Source organism: Agelaius tricolor, unplaced genomic scaffold, assembly GCF_023055355.1.
Source record: "Agelaius tricolor isolate 1412-34295 unplaced genomic scaffold, bAgeTri1.0.p SCAF_52, whole genome shotgun sequence".
NCBI lineage: Eukaryota > Metazoa > Chordata > Aves > Passeriformes > Icteridae > Agelaius > Agelaius tricolor.
In genome coordinates, this window is record NW_027269312.1 from 2,198,358 (window position 1) to 2,220,331 (window position 21,974).

At 58.9% G+C, this 21,974-nt stretch overlaps 1 protein-coding gene across 1 annotated transcript; it reads left to right on the forward strand.

Annotated features, from left to right (window-relative positions):
• Window positions 1-3,911: 3,911 nt before the first annotated feature.
• On the forward strand, window positions 3,912-8,735 carry LOC139604565 (Fc receptor-like protein 2). Its single transcript, XM_071455691.1, has 11 exons — window positions 3,912-3,926; window positions 4,506-4,587; window positions 5,280-5,300; window positions 5,389-5,619; window positions 5,842-6,096; window positions 6,197-6,475; window positions 7,045-7,314; window positions 7,404-7,706; window positions 7,794-7,881; window positions 8,377-8,456; window positions 8,542-8,735. Exons 1-11 carry the CDS (start codon window positions 3,912-3,914, stop codon window positions 8,649-8,651), a joined length of 1,734 nt encoding a protein of 577 aa, XP_071311792.1. The 3' UTR covers window positions 8,652-8,735.
• Window positions 8,736-21,974: the final 13,239 nt, after the last annotated feature.

Below are 21,974 nucleotides of genomic sequence, written 5' to 3' on the forward strand. Positions count from 1 at the left end.
CTGCCCCCAGCGCTGCCCATCCTTTTACCAGGTGGTGGCACTGGCGGTCCCCGAGCCCTGGCAGGTCAGTGTCACCCGGTCCCACAGCACCGCCGGCCTCCAGGGGGGCTCCACCAGGAGCTGGGTGGTCTGGGCACCTGTGGGTGACAGGGGACACCAGCCTGCCAGGGCAAGTGTGGACCTGGGGACAGTGGGGTGGGGCCATGGCATCCCCCGAGGACTCACCAGTGAGGCCGAGGGTCTGGACTGGAAGGGAGAAGGGACAGGGCTGGGTGGGGGTCATGGGGACACTGTGGACACCCCATGTTTGCACACGTCAGTTCCACCAGCCCTACAGCACCTGTCCCCACAGCCATGAATCCATGGCCCTGTGCCCATCATCCCATTCCAATGGCACCTGTTCTCCCGGCCCATCCCCATGCAACATGGCCCTTGTCCCTGTCCCTGCATCCCTGTTTCCCTGTCCCTGTCCCCACAGCTACCCAAGCCCCAAGGCTCCTTCTGCCACATCCTTGTTCCCACACCTCTATCCCCTGTTCCTGTCCCCACATCCCAGTTCCCCTGTTCCTGTCCCTAAAGCCACCCCACAACTCTGGTCACACTGGGCTCCATGCCCTGCTCTGGCTCTGCTGGCCTTGGGGACCTCAGGGGACCCCACAGCCCCCCTGTGCCTCCTCCCCTCCCCATCCCCGGGGTGTCAGGCCCGTGCCCGGGGCATTCACCCCACAGGAGCAGCGCCACCTTCCCGGCCATCCCGGTGTCCCCAGCCATGTGCACTGGCTGTCACTCACTGCTGTGGCCACCGCTCCCCTGGCTGGCGGCTCTTGGGATGAAGGGGAAGGAAGCGAGGTCACATCTGTCCCCATGTGTAGGTGGCCCTTGGTGGGGGCAGGGTGGGGAGGCTGTGGGACATGGGAGGCATGGTGGGACATGGTGGGGACATGGTGTTGCTAGAATCTGCGGTCTAAGGCTGTGTAGGGAGTCAGGGATGGGTGTCCAGGGGAATGGGGTGCCCAGGGATGGGGTCCCAGGGAAATGGGCGTCCCAAGGGTTGGGTGGACTCAGACTTGGGAATGAGGGTCCCAGAACAATGTGGCCTCCAGGGATTTGTGATCATGGGATGGGGGCCATGGCATGGGGATGCCAGGGGCAAGGGGGTCCGCGTGAGAATGGGAGCCCTGGGGAAATCAAGGTCCCCAAGGGAAGGGGTGTCCCAGGGACTGGAATTACTGGGATGGGGTTCCTTGGGGTTGGAGATCCTGGGAAATTGCAGTCCAGGGATGGGGGTCTAAGGGAAGGGGAGACAGAAGGAAATTGGGTCCCAAGGTTGGGGTCCCAGGGGAAGGGGGGTGCCAGGGATGGGTGGTGGCTGGGGGGGCCTGGGGGTCACAGCTCCTTCCCTGGATGCTTCAGATTATGGAGTGACCCAGGGCCCTGCAAAATCACCCCTGGGTTGCTTGTGTCCTGGTCAGGCATTGCATGGGGGTCTTGGGTAGCTCAGCCTCTGTGTCCTCCCCTGCCCCTGACTTTTTCCTCTCTTTATTTCTCTTTTTTTCCTTATTCTCCTTACTTTTTGCCATGTCCCTCACCCCCGGTTCCTGGCTCAGCAATCCCAGGGAGCACCTGAGCAGTGAATGGGTTGGGGGGACCCAGGGGAGGGGGAAAATGGGGAGAAGGAGGTGCAGGGAATGGTGGGGAGGCTGGGGGGGGATGGAAGTGTTGGGCGGTGCCCCCTCAACACTTTCACTTTCTTTTTCCTGGACAAGAAGGAAGAGGCCGTTTGTGCTGAGAGTCAGATGGGAAAGGGGGGGTTCTGTCCTGGGGTGGCACATCCAGAGGCTCCTGTCCTGGGGGGATCCTGTCCCAGGGGGTGACACATCCTGGCATGGGGGGTCCTGTCCCAGGTGTGGCAGTTCCAGAAATGTCCCTGCACATTCCTGGCCGGGTGCCTGTCCCAGGGGTGGCACATCCTGGGGACCCCTGTCAATGCAAGGCTGGGGCCCAGCCATGGCCCAGCCCCACTGCACAGGGATGGCCATTGCCCAGCCCTGCTCTGCCCAGCCCCAGGTGGCAGCCAGCACCTGAGTGTTCCCCCTGCCCCCTTGGCTTTGATTCTGGCAGCTTTAGAGCTGCTGCAGAGGTGAGAATTCTGTGGGTGGAAAAAGGCCCTACCTGTGGTTTGCACAGCCCTGCAAGAAGCACAAACCCAATGGGATCTCAAGCAGTGGCTCTGGGAGGGCCTTTGATGGTTTTCAGAGCAGGGCTGGCTGGAAACTGCCCCTACAGGGGCAGCTGTGGGGGACCCAGTCTGGAAATGCAGGAATTGATCATTTTGTCCCTCTCACCAAGGGACTGAGAGAGCCCCAGAACTGCTGCAAATCCCACACCGATTTTCTCAAAAACCTGACCTGCGCCGTGCTTCTTGAACAAAACCTCCTGCCCTTTGGAACTTCCTAGAAAGAATGTTTGTGTTCTGGGTGTGCACACCAGAAGAGAGGGAGAAGTGTGGAAATATTGAGCAGGGGCTGCACACGAGGGGCTGGTGAACAGGGGTGTCACAGCAGGAGCAGGGAGTGCCCAGACAGGGGAATTCAGGGCAGGCTGGAGTGGATTTACCAGGGAATCAGTCCCTGAGGCACACAGGGGCATTTCCACAGATTCCTGTGCACTGTCCCTAGCATGGACAGAGCTTCTCCCCTTCCTCCATGGGAAGTCAATCAAGTTTCAGGGTGGGAACGAGCAAAATGGGGAGAGTTCCTTAATATGCCCCAAGAAAAGGTTTCTTTAGAGGCTGGGGTGCTGCCCAGCAGGCAGGGAACAATCCCATGGAGCTGTTGGACACTCAGGGAGATTCCACCCTCTGTGTTATCCACAAGCAAACGCTGCTGTGGGATGCAGCAGGGGGCTGCTAAAGGGAACCAAAAAGTCTCATTTCACTGTGATTTGTTTGTGGTTTTATTGTGGTTTTTATATCCACTTATTTCTGTTTATATTGTGTTTTGATTTTCTCTTGTTGGGAAAGCAATGATTAAAAGGATTCTATAAACCAGAGAATATTATACCTTGTCACTTTGATTTTTCAGGAGTTTGTTTTTTGTTGGGAAAAAATTGGTATAGGAAAAGATTTATGCCTTTTTTCTATGGCTGTATAATTTTGTCACAGTCAATTGGGAATCAAGTGTTTCCTGAGATTGCTAAGACAGGAAATTTGGGTGACAGGAAAAAGCCCAGGGATTTGTGGGGCAGAGACCCAGAGCCTCCCAGGACAAGCCTGGGGTGCCCCAGGGTGGGGTCTGTGCTGGGCTCTGAGTCATCTCAAAATCTGAGACCAAAATATGACCCCAAAACTGTCCAAAGCAATTGGGCATCAGGGAACCAGCTTGATCCTGGGATTTACCATCATCAGGGCAAGGTCATAAAAGATGCCTCCTTAAGTTTGGGCACCCCAGAGGTCACAGGGCCCCACGGGGGACAGCGGGAATGCTCAAGGCCCACCCAGGACAGAGGACCCCAGGATGTGCACCTCTGGGAAAGGAATCCCCAAGGATGTGGCACCCCCAGAACGAGGAGGAGCTCCCAGGGACAAGAGGCTGGGACAAGAGCCGGGTGTCACCACAGCAGAGCTGCCCTTTTCCCTAAAGGCTGGACTCCTCTGGATGTGCCCCCTGGACAGAATTCATGTCCTTGCCTCAGCACAAACCGCTGCAGGAACGAGAAAGAGTTGGGGGGTAACAGACAGGGAGCCCCATCCCCCACAGCCCTGAAACCACTGCCTGCACCCCCCAACCCCTTTTTTCCCTTCCTGGGATTCTCCCAGCTGTTCCCTTGGATGGTTCAGCCAGGAAATGCGGGGAGACAGGAAAAAGCCCAGGGGTGAGTGGGGCAGAGACACAGAACCTCCCAGGAGAGCCATGGGGTGCCCCAGGGTGGGGACTGTGCTGGGCTCTGAGTCACCCCAAAATCTGAGGCACCCCATGAAGGAGCTGTGACCCCTGTGCCCACCCAGCCACTGCCCATCCCTAGCACTCCCATTCCCCTGGGAACCCAGCCATGGGACCCCCATTGCCTTGGTCTTTACACCCTGGGGACCCCCATCCCAGGACTGACATTGCCCAGTACCACCAGTGCCTTGATCCCATCCCATGGGCTGCTTCTTCCCCCGGAACCCCTATTCCCGAGGGTCCCCTTTTTCCCCCTGCACCCCCAGCCCTGGCACCCACTTGCCATGACCCCAAATCCCTGGGGACCACAGCACCCCCATCCCTGAATTTCCCCCAGGCATGGAAACCCCAATTGCAGTGGACCCCAATTCTGCTGGACACCCATCCTGGGTTCCCCACCTCCTCTGAGCCCCCCACTCCTGGCAACAGCATCCCCCACCATGTCCCCAGGCTGTCCCCACCCTGCCCACAGGCTGTCCCCAGCTTGTGGCCACCCTGCCCCCACCAAGGGCCACCTACGCATGGGGACGGACGTGACCTCGCTTCCTTCCCCTTCATCCAAAGAGCCGCCAGACAGAGGAGCGGTGGCCCCAGCAGCGAGTGACAGCCAGTGCACATGGCTGGGGACACCGGGATGGCCGGGAAGGTGGCGCTGCTCCTGTGGGGTGAGTGCCCCGGGCACGGGCCTGACACCCTGGGGATGGGGAGGGGAGGGGGCACAGGGGAGCTGTGGGGACCCCTGAGGTCCCCAATGCCAGCAGAGCCAGTCCATGTTAACCACAGTGGACCTTGGTGGCACTGGGGATGTAGGGTGGCTTTGGGGACAGGATAGGGGGGCAGGAATTTGGGGATGGGGATGTGGGGACAGGAATGTGGGGACTGGCACCTTTGGCTCATGTAACTCTGGGGATAAGGACAAGGGAACTGGGATGCAGGGACAGAAAGCGACAAGAACCATGAGGATGTGGCCATGGGGATGGGATCATGGGGATGGGATCATGAGCTGGTGGGGATGACCTGGGCCAGCATGGGCTGTGTCCGTGGTGTCCTCGTGCCAGGGGTATCCACAGTGTCCCCATGTTCTGCTCAGCCCAGGGTGGCCTCGGTGTCCCTGTTCCCAAGGTGTTTGTGTCACAGGGATGTGGTGCACAGGTGGCTGTGACACAGACATGTCCCCCTGCCTCTCCAAATCTTTTTGAGACCACACACACACACTTTCCCACAAGAAATGCTGCCCCCATGGGGACAGTTTTTGGGGACAGCCACCACACCCTGTACCCTGGTGCTTCCTTCCCTGCAGTGCCACCCCCACCCAGCCCTGTCCCTTCTTCCTTGCAGCCCAGACCCTCAGCCTTGCTGGTGAGTCCTCAAGGGATGCCATGGCCCTTCTCCGCTGTCCCCAGCCCCGCACTGGCCCGGGCAGGCTGGTGTCCCCTGTCACCCACAGGTGCCCAGACCACCCAGATCCTGGTGGAGCCCCCCTGGAGGCCGGCGGTGCTGTGGGACCGGGTGACACTGACCTGCCAGGGCTCAGGGACCGCTGGTGCCACCACCTGGTACAAGGATGGGCAGCGCTGGTGGCAGCAGGGACGTGACCGCCTCAGTGTCACCAGGAGTGGCACCTACACATGTGGCAGACCCGGCACCAGGCGCAGCCCCTCCGTGACTGTCTTAGATGGTGAGGGTGGATCTTTAATGATCAGGGTGGCCCCTGAGAGGTCAGGGTGGGCTCCACTCCATGGGAGGCCTCACACCCCTCATGTGGCGAGAGCCTGTGCCCTGCACACAGGGACATCCCAGTGCAGCCCAGTGCACTCCAGAGTGCCCAGATGTCCCTGGTGCTATGGGCACCCACCTCAGAATGGCCTCATCAGTAAAATGTGACCTTCCTGTCCCACAGACTGGCTGGTGCTGCAGGTGCCAGCGCGGGCACTGCTGGAGGGGGACACAGTGACACTGCGCTGCCGGGGCCGGCAGGAAAACCATCTCAGCAGGGTGCGATTTTACCAGGATGAGAAGGAGCTCAGGGGGTCCCTCAGGGGAACTGAGATGTCCCTGCCCCCCCTGCAGCTGCACCACAGTGGCCGCTACAGCTGTGCAGGCTTGGTGGGGTCCTGGCAGTCCCGGTCAGCAGCAGTGACAGTGACAGTGCATGGTGAGCACCCCCAGGGCTGGAACTCCAATCTCCTGACAACCCCAAAGCCACTTTCCATTGGATTCAGAGCCACAGTCCTCACCTCCCCTCTCCTTCCCAGAGCTCTTCTCGGTGCCGGTGCTGGAGGGTCCCCCCACACCCACCGAGGGGTCCCCTCTGACTCTCAGCTGCCTCAGCACCCCCAGCCCCCTGCGGCCCCAAGCCCCCCTCCTGCACGTGTTCTACCGGGACGGGCAGGTGGTGGGGGGCCCGCAGGGGTCCCCGCAGCTGCTGGTGCCCGCCGTGGGGATCTCCCACTCAGGGAATTATGGCTGTGAGGTGCACTCCCAGGGTGGGGCCGTGCGGAAGAGCAGCGCCCAGCTCCGCGTCACGGTGCGCAGTGAGTGCGGGGATGGGCACGGGGAGCCCCCACAGCCTCATTGGATCCCCCACACTGCCTGGCATCGCCCAGCCCTCCCTGATGCCTGCTCTGGGGTACCCAACCTTTCCCAGATCCCTCCCTGGCTCCCACCATCCTTTCTTGGGTCCCTCCCTGGGACCCCCCCAGCCCCTACATGGGTACCCCCATCCTTCCCTGGCACTGTTTCCATGTCCTGTCATTGCTGCCCCGGGTCCCTCCCCAGGTCCCCCCATTCCTGGCTTGTGTTTCCCTCCATCCCACATTGGGTCCCCTCACACCTCCCTGGGTCCCATCACCCTTCTCTGAGTTCTCCACACATTCCCCAGATCACACCATCCCCTCCCTGGGTCCCCGTACCTGCCATGGTGTTGCCCACCTCCCTCTCCAGGTGTTCCCTCCCTGACCCCCCCAGCATCCCTCAGGGTTCCTTTCGAAGAACCACCCCGCCCCCCCCATCTCTGTGACCGCTCTCCATCACTGGAGTTCCCCTGCCCCTCCCTGAAGCCCCTGGGTCCCTCACCGTCCCCTGGTGTCCCCCTCTCCTGCAGGGGTCCTGCCCTCGGGGGTGTCCCTGTCAGCGCAGCCCCCCGGGGGACAGGTGGCACTCGGGGACAGCCTGGTGCTGAACTGCTCAGTGACCATGGGAACAGGTGCCCTGTCCTTTTCCTGGCACCGAGAGGGCTCGGGGGCACTACCGGACACCGGCCCCCACCTGGAGCTGCGCCGCGTTGGGGACAATGACAGCGGCCAGTACCGGTGCCGGGTCAGCAACGGGGACAGCATGGCCGAGAGTGACCCCATGAATGTCACCGTCCTGGGTGAGCGGGACCCTCGGCCTGGGGATGAGCCCACCCAGAGCACTCCCATCCCACCTTGCCAGGTGCCAGCCCTGTCTGTGTCCCCACAGTGCCCGTGGCCAATGCCACCATCACCCCCAGTCCCCTGGCACACCAGGTGCATGCAGGTGACAACGTGACCCTTCACTGCTCAGTGCAGGTGGGCTCAGCCCCTGTCACCTTCACCTGGCTGCACAATGGGCAGGAGGTGGCCCGGGGTCCCCACCTGGAGCTCAGTGACGTTGAAGTGGGACATTCAGGCACCTACCAGTGCGTGGCCACCAACCAGCTGGGACAGGACGGGCACCGCGTATTCCAGGCACTCAGCCCAGAGCTGGCCCTGGAGGTGACACCTGGTTCACCCTGGGTCACAGGTGGGGTCACACAGGTGGGGTCACCAGGGAGTGCAGGACCCCTGGGGTGATGGGTGACCCTGATGTGTCCCTTTCTGTTTCTTGCAGTGGCTGCAGGGGTTGGTGGGGCCCTTTCCTTCCTGGTCCTCCTCATGGCTGTCATTCTGACCTGGCACTTGTGGCACCGTGTGGGTGGGTGACAGTGGGTGGATGGGGGGTCCCAGGGAGCTGTAGAGGCCCACAGAATTGGGGAACCATAGGTGACGACCCACATACCCACAATTGTGACTTTGGTTCAGGGTCCTGTGGGGTTTGGGGAGGTGCTGGAGAGTCCTGCAGGGATGCTGGGGGTTCCTTCAGGGGCCCTGGGGGTGTTCGGGGGTCTCTGTCCCTGCTGGGCTTTGGGTTCTTGAGGGTGATTTGTTTGGGGCCAAAGGGGAGGTTCATGAATCCTCGGGGGCTTCAGGGATGCTTGGGGGTCCTGAGGGGGATTGAGGGTGCCCTGGGGGTACAGGATTCCTCAGAGGGTTCAGGGCCCTGGGGACTCCTCAATCACCCCTTCCCTCTTTTGTTTGCAGCTGCCAGGAAGCACCAGGAAAGGTGAGTGGGAGGCTCAAACCACACTCTCCCCTTTTACCCCAACCCCCAAAGACCTCCCACTCCCTCCCCCACATCCCCTTTATTCCCTCAGGGCCCCCCCGGATCCCCCGGCCCCCCCAGAGGAGGGGGAGGTGCTGTACACCCACGTCGTGGTCACCAAGAAGGCAGGGGGTGAGTACGGGGGGAACACACACAGAGGGACACGTCACCCACCAGTGTCACCCCACCCAGATCCCACAGCCCGTGTCTCTCACAGCGTCCCCCCGTGCCACCACCTTCCAGCATCCCCAGGTGACCTACGCGGAGCTGCGGGGACCCCAGGGGCGACCGCGGGAACCCGGTGACATCTACGGGAATGTGCTGTGACACTGGGGGGAACTGGGGGCACTGGGGGTCCCCACCCATGGGCACCAACTCCTGTGTGTGTTCTGCCACTAAAAACTGCCCCAATCCCTCCCCATGGGGGCACAAAGATGCCAAAGGGCTGAGAGAAGAATAATTTGCTGAAACAGCAATGAGAGAGAATAAAACTAACAGCAACAACAACAAGGTTCAGAGTCTAAATGGTGAAAAAAGGAACGATTTCCTTGGAAAGCCACCAAAAAGAAACAAACCCCAGATATTTCCCCCAGCAGGTTTCCTCCACCAGTGGAACCTGCAAGGTCCCTGAACCTTCCTTGCTCTGATGGCCAAAGCAGCCTTCAAGAGGCTCTGGATTCTCCTCTCCCCTGTACCAAACAACTCTTCTGCCATATTCCCCACATGAGGATGTCACAAAGGCCCTGTGCAGGTTCCAGAGCCTCCCCCATTCCAAGGGCAGTCTCCTGATCAGGCCATGGCACAGGGCGGGTGTCAGAACAGGAAAAGTTTGATGTCTGGGGACATTTTGGAACAGCTCCATGTGGCAGGGGTGGGTCAGGCCTTGCTTTTGGTGAGACAGGGCCCCGTCTGTCCATCAGTCTGTCAGCTGTGGCACACTGGGGACAGTGTGACACTCTGCCAAAACCAGCTCCTGAGTGGCCGGGTGACCAGGAGTGCCAGCTGGGGAGAGGACCCTTGGTGGGCCTACTGGCTTAAAGGGCAGAGCAAAAGGCAGCCAAGTCCCTGACCGTGTCTCCTCTTGGGTTGTCTGTCTCATCCAGGCTGGAACCCAAGAGTTGGCAACTCATTTAAATGAGAAATACCTACCCAGGAAATTGGGAATGTTTCTGGAATGGAAAGAAGACCCATCTCTAAAACATTTTTTAGTTTCAAAAATGATGAGGCTTCCAGGCAAAAGTGTAGGAAAGGGAATACAGCTGTTTCCTAGGAAATTAATAAAGCAGGACAGAGCAAACAACACAAACCCAGAACTTTCCCTCCTGCTCAGCGCTGTTGGTTTTTGTGGCAGTTATAACCGCGGCCAGCAGGGGGCGCTGCAGGGAGCACTCCCGGCCAGCAGGGGGCGCCCCGCTCCAGCTCCATCCCCTCAGGGGCCATGGCGGCCTCGGGCGGGAGGGAGGAGGGCAAATCGCTCCTTTTGCAAACTCACGGCCACCAATCGGTCCCGGCACCACCACCGGCAGCGGGCAGAAGCCGCCAAGGCAGCAGGTTGGATCCCAGTGCCCACTGGCAGCGTAGCAGTGTCCCGGGGCCAGGCACACGCCCTGTGAAACACCCGTGACCGCTCTCCATGATCCCGAATGGGAGGAAGGCAGAGCCTGACCCCAGGCAGGTCTCGGATCCACAGCAGCCCCTCTGGTGGCTTTGTGCCACAATTCCTGCAAACCCCCAGCCTTTCACTCAGGTGAGGATGTCAGGGATGGAGCAGCTTTGGGGACACCTGGAATCCAGACAGGGTCACTCCCCACAGCCCCACCATGGCTGCAGGGCTGACCCCCTGCTCAATATTTCCACACATTTACCTCTTATCTGGCAGCCAAACCGGAACCCAAATATTCTTCCTGGGATGTTACAATGGGCTGCAGTCTTGCCATAGGTAGGAGGATGGACCCAGGCAGGTTGTTGAGCAGGTTGTTGTGGGATTTGCAGAGTTTTTGGGGCTCTCTCAGAATCTTGCTGTACGGGACAAAATGATCAATTGCTGCATTTCTGGACTGGGTCCCCCACAGCTGCCACTGCAAGGGCAGTTTCCAGCCAGCGCTGCTCTGAAAACCATGAAAAGCTCTTGCAGAACCACCATTTGGGCTCTCTGTGGGGTTTGTGCTTCTTGCAGGGCTGAGCAAACCACAGGCAGGCCTTTTTCCACCCACAGAATTCTCACTTCTGCAGCAGCTCCACAGACCCAGAGCCCCTTGGAATCTGTCCGTGTTGACACCCAGGCTGCTGGCACCTTGTTGGGGCTGTGTTAGGTCGTGGGCCACCCCAAAATCTGAGGCATCCAGGGAAGGAGCTGCGACCACAGGTCCACCTAGCCACTGTTCTTCCCTGGCAATCTTATTTCCCTGGAAATTATACCATGGGAGTCCCATTCTTTAGGTCCCGCCGTGCCTTGGACCCCGAACCCAGTACTGACATTCCCCAGGATGTCCAGGGCCCAGGACTCCATTCCCAAGGAACCCTCTCCTGTTCATTCTATCCTCTGAAATCCTCCTTGCCCCATGACCTTGATTCTCCCAGGACCCCCATTCCCATGGGAGCCCCCATTCCCCCAGCATCCTCATCCCATGACCCTGGAGCCCACATTCCCCTGGGACTCCCATCCCTGAGTCCCCCAAGCCCTGGGCAATCCCATTCCCAAGGCACCCCCATCCCTGGTGATTCCACCTCTGAAGCACCCTCATTCCCACAGGCCCCATCCCTGGGACCCACCATTCTCCAGGACACCCATTCCTGTCACCGCAAACCCTCTGAGCCCACCACTACTGGGAACCCCATATTGCACCTTGCCTCACCCAGCTTTGTCCCCAGCATGTCCCCACCCTGCCCACAGCCTGTCCCCTGCTTGTGGCCACCCTGCCCCCACGAAGGGCCACCTACACATGAGGGCGAGACCTGACCTGGATCCTTCCCCTTTATCCAAAGAGCCACCAGCCAGGGGACAGCCACCCCCGGCAGCGAGTGACAGCCAGTGCACATGGCTGGGGACACCGGGATGGCCATGAAGGTGGCGCTGCTCCTGTGGGGTGAGTGCCCCGGGCACGGGCCTGACACCCCAGGGATAGGGAGGGGAGGGGGCACAGGGGAGCTGTGGGGTCCCCAGAGGTCCCCAATGCCAGCAGTGCCAGTCCATGTTACCCACAGTGGACCTTGGTGGCACTGGGGATGTAGGGTGGCTTTGGGGACAGGAATAGAGGGGCAGGAATTTGGGGATGGGGATGTGGGGACAGGAATGTGAGGACTGGCACCTTTGGGCTCAGGTAGCTCTGGGGATAAGGACAAGGGACCTGGGATGCAGGGGCAGAAGGGAACAAGAACGGTGAGGATGTGGCCATGGGGATGGGATCACGGGGATGGGATCATGAGCTGGTGGAGGTGACCTGGGACAGCATGGGCTGTGTCTGTGGTGTCCTTGTGCCTGGAGAGTCCACAGTGTCCCCATGTTCTGCCTCAGCCCAGGGTGGCCTCGGTGTCCCTGTTCCCAAGGTGTCTGTTCCACAGGGATGTAGTGCACAGATGGCTGTGACACAGACATGTCCCCCTGCAGCAAAAAATCTTTTGGGGACCACCCAGACACACTTTCCCACAAGAACTGCTGTCCCCATGAGGACAATTTGGGGACAGCCCCCACAACCTGTACCTTGTGTGCTTCCTTCCCTGCAGTGCCACCCCCACCCAGCCCTGTCCCTTCTCCCTTCCAGCCCAGACCCTCGGCCTCGCTGGTGAGTCCTCAAGGGATGCCATGGCCCCACTCCGCTGTCCCCAGCCCCATGCTGGCCCTGGCAGGCTGGTGTCCCCTGTCACCCACAGGTGCCCAGACTCCACAGCTCCTGGTGGAGCCTCCCTGGAGACCGGGTGTGCTGTGGGACCGGGTGACACTGACCTGCCAGGGCTCGGGGACCACTGGTGCCACCACCTGGTACAAGGACAGTAAGCCCTGGGGGCAGAAGGGACCTGACCCCTTCACTGTCATCGTGAGTGGCACCAACATGTGTGACAGACCCAGAACTGGGCTCAGCCCCCCCGTGAGAATCTCAGATGGTGAGGGAGGTTTGGGTGTCCCCAGGCTGGCACCCGTGGGGACCCCAAGGGCTCTAGGTGGGCTCTCCTCCATGGGTCACCTCCTGTGTGATCACAGCCTGTCCCCTGCGCTGGGGATATCCCAGAGCATCCTAGGCTGGGAGGATCCCCATGCTGGATATGGGGACCCCTGGTGCACTGGGTGTGACTCTATGGGGGGGTTCCAGTGCCATCAGGTGTGACAGGACTCCTCTGTCCCCCAGAGTGGCTGGTGCTGCAGGTGTCAGTAGAGGCACTGCTGGAGGGGGACATGGTGACACTGTGCTGCTGGGGCTGGCGGAACCTCAATGTCAAATCCATGTCCTTCTACCACAAGGGGAAGAAACTGGAGGGGCTCCGCAATGGGACTGAGCTGTCCCTGTCTCCTCTGCAGCTGCACCACAGTAGCAACTACAGCTGCAGGTGCTGGATGAGGTCCTGATTGTTGGAGGAGTCAGCACCTGTGACAGTGACAGTGCATGGTGAGCATCCCAGAGCATCCCAGTGTGGGGGGAGCCCCGTGTTGGAAGTGGGGATCTCTGGTGTGCTGGGGATGACCCAATGGGGGATGCTCATGCAAACAGGACCGCCGGTGTGACAGGACCCCCGTGTCGCACAGCCCAGTTAGAGTGGCAGGTGTCAGCGTGGGAGCTGCTGGAGGGGGACACGGTGACACTGCGCTGCCGGCGTTGGCAGAACAACCCAGTCACTGAGGTGTGATTCTACCATGGAGAGAAGGAGGTGGGGAGGTCCCTCAATGGGGCCGAGCTGTCCCTGTCCTGCCTGCAGCTGCACCACAGTGGCCACTACAGCTGCAGGGGCTGGGTGGAGTCCAAAGTGTCACCATGGGCACTCTCAGCACCAGTGACAGTGACAGTGCAGGGTGAACACCCCCAGGGCTGGAACTCCAATCTCCTGACACCCCCAAAAGCACAGCCCAGTGCACTCAGAGTCACAGTCCTCACCTCCCCTCTCCTTCCCAGAGCTCTTCACGCTGCCGGTGCTGGAGGGTCCCCCCGAGCCCACCCTGGGGTCCCCCCTGACTCTCAGCTGACTCCGCACTCCCAGCCCCCTGCGGCCCCGAGCCCCCTCCTGCACGTGTTCTACCGGGACAGGCAGGTGGGGGGGGGGGCCCGCAGGGGTCCCCACAGCTGCTGGTGCCCGCCCTGGGGGTCTCCCATTCGGGGAATTACAGATTCTAGGTGCGCTCCAAGGGGCTCCCCAGCCCCATCCAAGTGCTCCAAGTACCCTCAGGGAATGCCCCATTCTCTCCCCACAGTGCTTGCAGTACACCCAGGGCTGCCCCATTCCCCCTCCCACTACCCCTGTCCCATCCCACTGTAAAAGGGGGAGTCAGGGAGGATTCTTGCTGAAAGGTTTCTAAGATGAAATTGAAGCACAAACACGGCAATATTATATCTGAGAATTGTTTATTGATAAAGGAGGGTAAGGGTTCTTACCAAAGGGGGAGAGAAGGGAGTAGAAAGGAAAAAGGACAGAGAGAGAAACAGAAGACAGGGACAGCGTTACCGCAAGAAGCCCGGGCGCTCTGTGGGCATCAGCTCGGCAGATGGAGTGTGTGTGCTGCAAGCCAGGGCGAGCCCACATGGCTTTTGTGAGTGGCTGGGCGTGATTTCCAAGGACGGCCCCTGCGTGTCTCTGGCATTGCGAGCGATGGCTGCAGGGGCTGCTGCGGGCTGGCTGCGGGCTGGTGCTGGGCACTGGTGGCTCTGGGCTGGCTGCCGCGGGCTGGGGCTGCCGTGGGCAGGTGCAGCAGGCTCGGGGCTGTGGGCAGCGTGGGAAACGCGGCAGAGGTGGCGGGTGGGTGCAGGCAGCATCCGCTCCATCGGGGAAGCAACGAAGGAACGTCCAGGAGGAGCAGGAATGAGCTGCCTCGGGGAAGCAGCGAAGCAGGGAAGAACGAGTGCGGACAGGGAAGAAGGACCACCGGGAGGAAAAGGTGAGGGGGGGGAGTATCGGTGATATTTTTGCCCAACGTCCGAGAGGAATGATGCACTTGACTCCATCTTATCAGAAGGCTAATTAATTACTTTATTATACTCTATTATTCTATATTATATTACATTACATTTTAACTGAATCTGCCAAGCACTCAACTGCACTCCACTGCACACAATCTCATGACTGTCAGCCAACAGTCCCCACACACACACACACCTGGATTCAATTGATCAGTGAATCAAAACACTCACACCAGAATCCAAGTATCAATTCCCTTCAGGTAAACAATCTTCCACAATGCATTCCACTTGTGAAAAACACAGGAGCAGTAAATGAGGTAAGAATTGTTTGGATCATTTTTTGCTTCTCTCAGTGCTTCTCCCAGGTTATGAGAATGTGAATCCCACAGGGGAGGAGGGCCAAGCTGACCCTCTGAGCAAGCCCCTGATCCCTCCAAGAAACCCAAAGCAAAACGCTCCTGTTGTGTCACAGTTTGCTGCTTTGATTTGCAAAGGCTCCTCCCACAGCCCGATTTCCTGGGATTATTTTCCTGGGCATCTGTCCCACCAGCCAGCAGGGATCACTCACAGCACGATCACTGGAGCTTTCTCTCCCCTGATTCTCTGTTGTGTGAAGTCTTTCCAGGGACAGGGTTCCCAGCACATGTTCATTTTTCACCTCATGTGTAGCATATGTTGAGACAGAAATCAAAATCAGATTTGTTCCTCTTAACCCCAGTGTGCTTAGTGGCTCTGCAATCCCCCTCCCAGTGCTCCCACTAAGGTGGCTTACTGGTGGCCATCCCAGTTCCAAGGGGGCACAGGACCTGGTTCCCTGCTCCTGGGACAAAAATGCAGGTTTTTGGTTAAACGGGCAGAAATGGTGTTTCTTTGTTCTGCTCTGTCAAGGAAGCTGAACAAGGGGGCAACCACACTTGGAGTGGAAAATACAACCCCCATCACTCTGAACTATTATAACATTGAAATTACGGGGCATTTAGGCAAAGATGTCGGAACAGGAATACAGTTCTTTACTGGTATGTATTGTGAGAAACAAATTAAAGGAAGTTGACTTTCGTGTGATAATATATGAATTGATATTACATTATTGATTATCTTGTTGATTAAATATTGTGATTTTGTTGGGACAGTGCTGTGTATTGTGGAGTGGCTGATGTTGTTGGGGTGCCCATCCAAGGGTGGGGCCCAGCCATGGCCCAGCCCCACTGCACAGGGATGGCCATTGCCCAGCCCTGCTCTGCCCAGCCCCAGGTGACAGCCAGCACCTGAGGGTCCCCCCTGCTCCCTTGGCTTTGATTCTGGCAGCTTTAGAGCTGCTGCAGAGGTGAGAATTCTGTGGGTGGAGAAAGGCCTGGCTGTGGTTTGCTCAGCCCTGCAAGAAGCACAAAACACAAAGAGAGCCCAAGCAGTGGCTCTGAGAGTGTGGAAGGATAGAATGTAAGAAAATAAAGATACTGCAGAAAGTAGCCTCACACCTGAAGAGTTGCAGCTGTACTAATCACCAAAGATTAAGAACAAGCCTGCCCTTAACAGGCCACAGCTCTGTCTAATGAGAACACGAGTGCTACAAAAGAGTGAGTTAGCTGGGTAAAGAGAGTTGGTGTTTTTAGCTCTGCTGTGAAGATGAAAGATTCAGTACTGCTAGGAGCTCCCCATAAGAAATCACGAAGAAAGTATGGGATCCTTTGCAATAAAATGACAACATGAGAGGGCTTTTGATGGTTTTTCAGAGTGGGGCTAGCTGGAAACGCCCCCTGCAGGGGCCGCTCTGAGGCAACCAGTCCATAAGGTGATCATGTGTTCCTCTTGGTAAGGGAATGAGAGACCCAAGAACTACTGCAAAGACAACAACAATCTGCAAGTTTGCAAAAGGAGCGATTTCCCCTCCTCCCTCCCGCCCGAGGCCGCCATGGCCCCTGAGGGGATGGAGCTGGAGCGGGGCGCCCCCTGCTGGCCGGGAGTGCTCCCTGCAGCGCCCCCTGCTGGCCGCGGTTATAACTGCCACAAAAACCAACAGCGCTGAGCGGGAGGGAAAGCTCTGGGTTTGTGTTGTTTGCTCTGTTCTGCTTTATAAATTTCCCAGTAAAGAGCTGTTATTCCTTTTCCTACACTTTTGCCTGGAAGCCCTTTCAGTTTTGAAATTAAAAAAAGTTTTAGACAGGGGTCTTCTTTCAATTCCAGGAACGCTCCCATTTACCTTGGCAGATATTTCTCATTTAAACGAGTTGCCGAATCCTGGGTTCCAGCCTGGATGTTAAAGACAACCGAAGAGGAGACACAGTCAGGGACTTGGCCGCCTCATGCTCTGCCTTTTGAGCCAGTTGGGCCACCAAGAGCCCTCTCCATAGCTGGCACTCCTGGTCACCCGGCTCCTGAGGAGCTGGCTTTGGCAGAGCGTCACACTGTCCCCAGTGTGCCATGCCTGACAGACTGATGGACAGACGGGGCCCTGTCTCACCAAAAGCAAGGCCTGACCCACCCGGGCCACACGCAGCTTTTCCAAAATGTCTCCAGACATCAAACTTTGCCTGTCTCTGAGACCCCACCCTGTGCCATGGCCTGATCCCGACTGCCCTGGAAAAGAGGGAGACTGGAAACCCCACAGGGCCTTTCTGACATCCTTGTGGGGAGAACAGGGCAGAGGATGGTTTGGGACAGGGGAGAAGAGAATCCAGAGCCTCCTGAAGGCCACTTTGGCCATCAGAGCAAGGAAGACCCAGGGCCCTGCAAGATTCCTGTGCTGGAGGAAACCTACTGGGGGAAATGTCTTGGGTTTGTTCCTTTTTGGGGGCTTTCCCTGGAAATTGTTCCTTCTGTTATCCTTTGGACTCTGAACCTTGTTGCTGTTGCTGTTGGTTTTATTCTCTCTCATTGCTCTTTCAGGAAATTGTTCATCTTTTAGCTTTTTTGGGATCTTTGTGCCTCCATGGGGTGCAGGAGGGGCAGTTTTTAGTGGAAGCACAGACATGAGTGGGTGCCCATGGGTGGGGACCCCCAGTGTCCCCAGTTCCCCCCAGTGTCACAGCACATTCCCGTAGATGTCACCGGGTTCCCGCGGTCGCCCCTGGGGTCCCCGCAGCTCCGCGTTGGTCACCTGGGGATGCTGGAGGGTGGTGGCACGGGGGGACGCTGCGAGAGACACGGGCTATGGGATCTGGGTGGGGTGACACTCGTGGGTGACATGTCCCTCTGCGTGTGTCCCCCCCGTACTCACCCCCTGCCCTCTTGGTGACCACGACGTGGGTGTACAGCACCTCCCCCTCCTCTGGGGGGGCCGGGGGATCCGGGGGGGCCCTGAAGGAATAAAGGGGATGTGGGGGAGGGAATGGAGAGCTGTGGGGTGGGGGTAAAAGGGGACTCATGTCGGGAGCCCTTCACCAACCTTTCCTGGTTTCTTGGAAGCTGCAGAGGAAAGACGGGAGACGTGTGTTGTAGTGCGTTCTTATATTTTGTAATACTTTGAAGTAGTTTGTTTTGTATTCCCATATTTTTCCCAAATGGTTTATCCCAGACTGTCCCCCCCGCTTTTTTCCTTCTACTTGTGTTATCCCTTTCCCGGGATAAGATCTCCAAAACCCCCACCCTGGCTCTCTGTCAGTCACCTCGGCATCCCAGCCCCCTATCCAGAAGTTTCGGTCCAAGTTGTCGAGTGATTAGCCAGGGGCTAGGGGTCAGCCCCCCAAGTCCTGCCCCATACGCTGTTTTGTATATCTGTCCCCCCAGCACCCATCCCCCAGAGATACCTATTGGTCAGTAGGATTTTATCTATGTTAGTTTCCTCCCCCCTTTAAATGTGAACTCCGGACATCCCCCGGGGCTCTCGGGAGGAGGCCCCCTGAGGTATAGGAGCTCCTTCGGGCTCCTTAATAAAAACCTTGGAATATCCCCTGCTGGGAGCCGGCCCCTTTCTCTTCCACCGATGTCTCTGTCGTCTCTGCTGCAGCAAAGGCAAACAGCCTGAGTGCCCTCAGCACCCTCGGGGCACAGAGAGTGTCTCCCCGCAGTCGGCTGTGGTGGGGCTGCACCCCCCACTCTCTGCCGACCCGGGTAAGGCCCAGGGACTTGAGAGGAATTGCAGAGAGACTGAGACAGACGTGACTGTGGGATCGCAGGGCCCTGAACCCTCCCAGGATTCCTGACCCCCCACGGGACGCTCAATTTACAACAGAACCCTCAAGCATCTCTGAAGCCTCCCAGAATTCAGGAACCTCCCCAGGGTCCCCAGCCAACTCAGCCAAAAGAACCCAAAGCCCAGCAGGGACAGAGACCTCCTAACTGCCCCAAGGGCCTGTGAGAGAACCCCCAGCATTCCTGCAGGATCCTCCAGCACCTCCCCAAACCCTAAAGGACCCCCAGACAATGCCACAGTTTTGGGTCTGTGGGTGCTGCCCAATCATTGTCCAACACTGGGTGCCTCTACAGCTCCCTGGGACACCTGTGCCCCCATTGTCACCCACCCACATGGTGCCACCGGCGCCACGCCACAATGACACCCAGGACAGTGACATTCAGGGGGTCACTCTCGGCCACACTGTCCCCGTCGCTGGCCCGGCACCGGTACTGGCCACTGTCATTGTCCCCAATGTGGCACAGCTCCAGGCGGGGACCAGTGCCCAGCGATGCCCCTGAGCCCTCTCAGTGCCAGGAGAAGGACAGGGGACCTGTCCCCACGGCCACCGCGCAGCTCAGCACCAGGTGGTCCCTGAGTGCCACCTGTCCCCTGGGGGGCTGCACTGACAGGGACACCCCGGAGGGCAGGACCCCTGCAGGAGGGGCGGATAGCAAGGGACAGTGAGGGACCCGGGGGGTGGTACAGGAGGGGCAGGGACACCCCAGTGAGGGAGAGGGGGCACAGAGATTGGTGGGGCTTTGAAAAGAACCCCAAGGGCCACCTGGAGGGGGGAGGGGATGACACCAGGGTGGGTATGGGGACTCAGGGAAGGGATGATGTGACCTCATAGAGGGATGGGGGGGATTCTGGGAGGGGTGCGGGGACTCAGAGAGGGATGGGGAGACACAAGCCAGGAATGGGGGCACCTGGCGTGGGACTAGGGGCAGGGATGGCAGGACAGGGAAAATGTGTAGGGGTAGGATGGGAGTAGCCCTCTAGGGGTGGGGGACCCTGAGAGAGACATGAGAAGGGAGCAGGGGAGCAAGGGTAGGATCCGGGAGAGGTTGGGGCCACAGGACAGGTGTCTGGAAGGACTGGGCATCCCCTGAAGGCCTGGGAGAGCTGAGGAGGCTGTGGGGGCTCCCCGTGCCCATCCCCACACTCACTGCGCACCGTGACACGGAGCTGGGCGCTGCTCTTTTGCACAGCACCCCCCTCGGAGTGCAGCTGGCAGCTGTAATTCCCCAATTGGGAGACCCCCATGGCGGGCACCAGCAGCTGCAGGGACCCCTGCAAGCCCCCCACCACCTGCCCATCCCGGTAGAACACGTGCAGGAGGGGGGCTCAGGGCCACAGGGGGCTGGGGGTGCTGAGGCAGCTGAGAGTCAGGGCGGACCCCTCAGAGTGCTCGGGGGGACCCTCCAAAACTGGCTCTGAGAAAAGCTCTGGGAAGGAGAGGGGAGGAGGATTTGTGAGCCTGAATCCCTGGGGAGGGGCTGTGGGGGTGTCAGGGTGGCAGCTGTGGGGTGCTCACCGTGCCCTGTCACTGTCACCAGTGCTGAATTACATGACCTCCCTGATCTCCAGGATTTCACCAGACCCTGCAGCTGTGGCGACTGCTGTGGTGCAGCTGCAGAGGGGACAGGGACAGCTCGGTGCCATCACGGAGCCCCCCCCCCAGACCCTTCTCCTCACGGTAGAAGGACACCAAGGTGACCGTGCAGTTCCACCAGCCCTGGCAGCTCAGTGTCACTGTGTCCCCTCCAGCAGCGCCTGTGCCGGCACCTGCAGCACCAGCGGGCCTGGGGGACGGAGGGGTCCTGTTACACCCAGTGCACAAGGGCTCCCCAATTCCCACATGGTTTCCCCAACACTAGGATAATCTAGGATGTCCCCATAGCAGGGGACAGGTTCTGGTTACACCAGGAGGTGAACTGTCGCAAACATCTTTCATGAAAAATCCTTTCTTAGGATTTTTCCTTGTGAGAAGCTGCAGTTTCAGCAACCAAAAGTAAACAATGGTTATCTGCTGCTGTGGAATGCAACAGGTAGACCCATGATTGGTCTCCTGTGGATGTTTGGATTTCATGACCAATCATGGCAGAGCTAGCTCTTGCTCTCTGTCTGAGAAACAGATCTTTGTTATTCATTCTTTTCTATTCTTAGTTTAGCTAGCTTCTGAAGAAACATTTTCCTTTCTATTGCTTTTTAGTATAGTCTTAATGTAACATATATCATAAAATAATAAATCAAGCTTTCTGATCATGGTGTCAACATTCTCGTCTCTTCTTCATCCTGAAAACCCTTGTGACCACGGTCAGAGGGCCCAGGGACCATGGCTTGAGGGGACACACCATCCTGGCAGGCCTCCAGGCCCGGCCCCAGGCTGCTTACCTGCTCCTGAGAAGGAGCAGCACTGTCCTCCAAAAGATCCTTAGTGGGAGCATGAATCCCAGTGAGAGTGGGCCTGCTGCCAGTATTTGAGATGTCCTCAGTCTCGGCAGTGTTGGTGTTTGTCACGGCCACATCCTCACTTGCTGCCTTGTCTGCCTTTGCCCTGTCCTCGTTCATTGCAGCCTCAGAGTCTTCTGAGCGCTCAGCCCAATCTGGGTTGACATCAGGCTCTGCCTGGAGCTCGGTCAGCCCCGAGGCAGGCTGGGCTGTGCCCTCAGCTGCTGTGGGGCCCACCTTTCTAGGTCGTCGAATGCGCAGCAATTTCCCCAACATCTGCAGGAGAATAAAGGGCAGGGAAGCCAGGCATGCTCCGTGGCATGCTCCAAGCGTGCTGCTGGGCTGAGCAGGGACAGCAGGCCCAGCCCAGCCGGGGGTAACTGCAGGTACCTTCAGGGTTTTGAGCAAGCGGCTGCGGCCGGCTTCCTGCTCTTGTGTCTTCTCCAGGGCTGCACCTGGCAAAGAGCGAGCGCGGCCAGAGCTGAGGGGCTGCGGGGGAGAGGCCGGAGAACACAGCCCAGCCCTGCGCTCCCCAGGCAGGGAGAGCCCCGGCATGACCCAGGCGATGGAGCGCGGCCACTGTGGGCTGTCTGCTCTGCCCCTTGTCCATCCTGTCCATGGGCATGTCCCCAGGCCATGGGATGGGATGGCATGGGGCCACGCTGGCTGTAGCCATCAGCCCTGTGGCCCAGCTCTGCTACTCACCATCCTGCAGCGTCTGGATCTGCTCCGGGTCTTCAGGCTCTTGTGCTGGGGCGGCTCCAGGGCTTCTCTTTTTTTCCCCCCTGAACACTTTCAACAAGCCGAGCAATCTGGCTGCCATGCCAGAGTCTGTTCTTGAGGGCGCCTTCAAGAGAGATGCCTCAGGATATCGCCAAGTCAACAACTGCACTTGTGCCTTCAAGGCACCTGTGACAGACAAGCCTCAGGAAGGCTGCAGGACAGCAAGTCCTGCACTCTGCTCTTGAGGGCTCCTGCCACAATGAC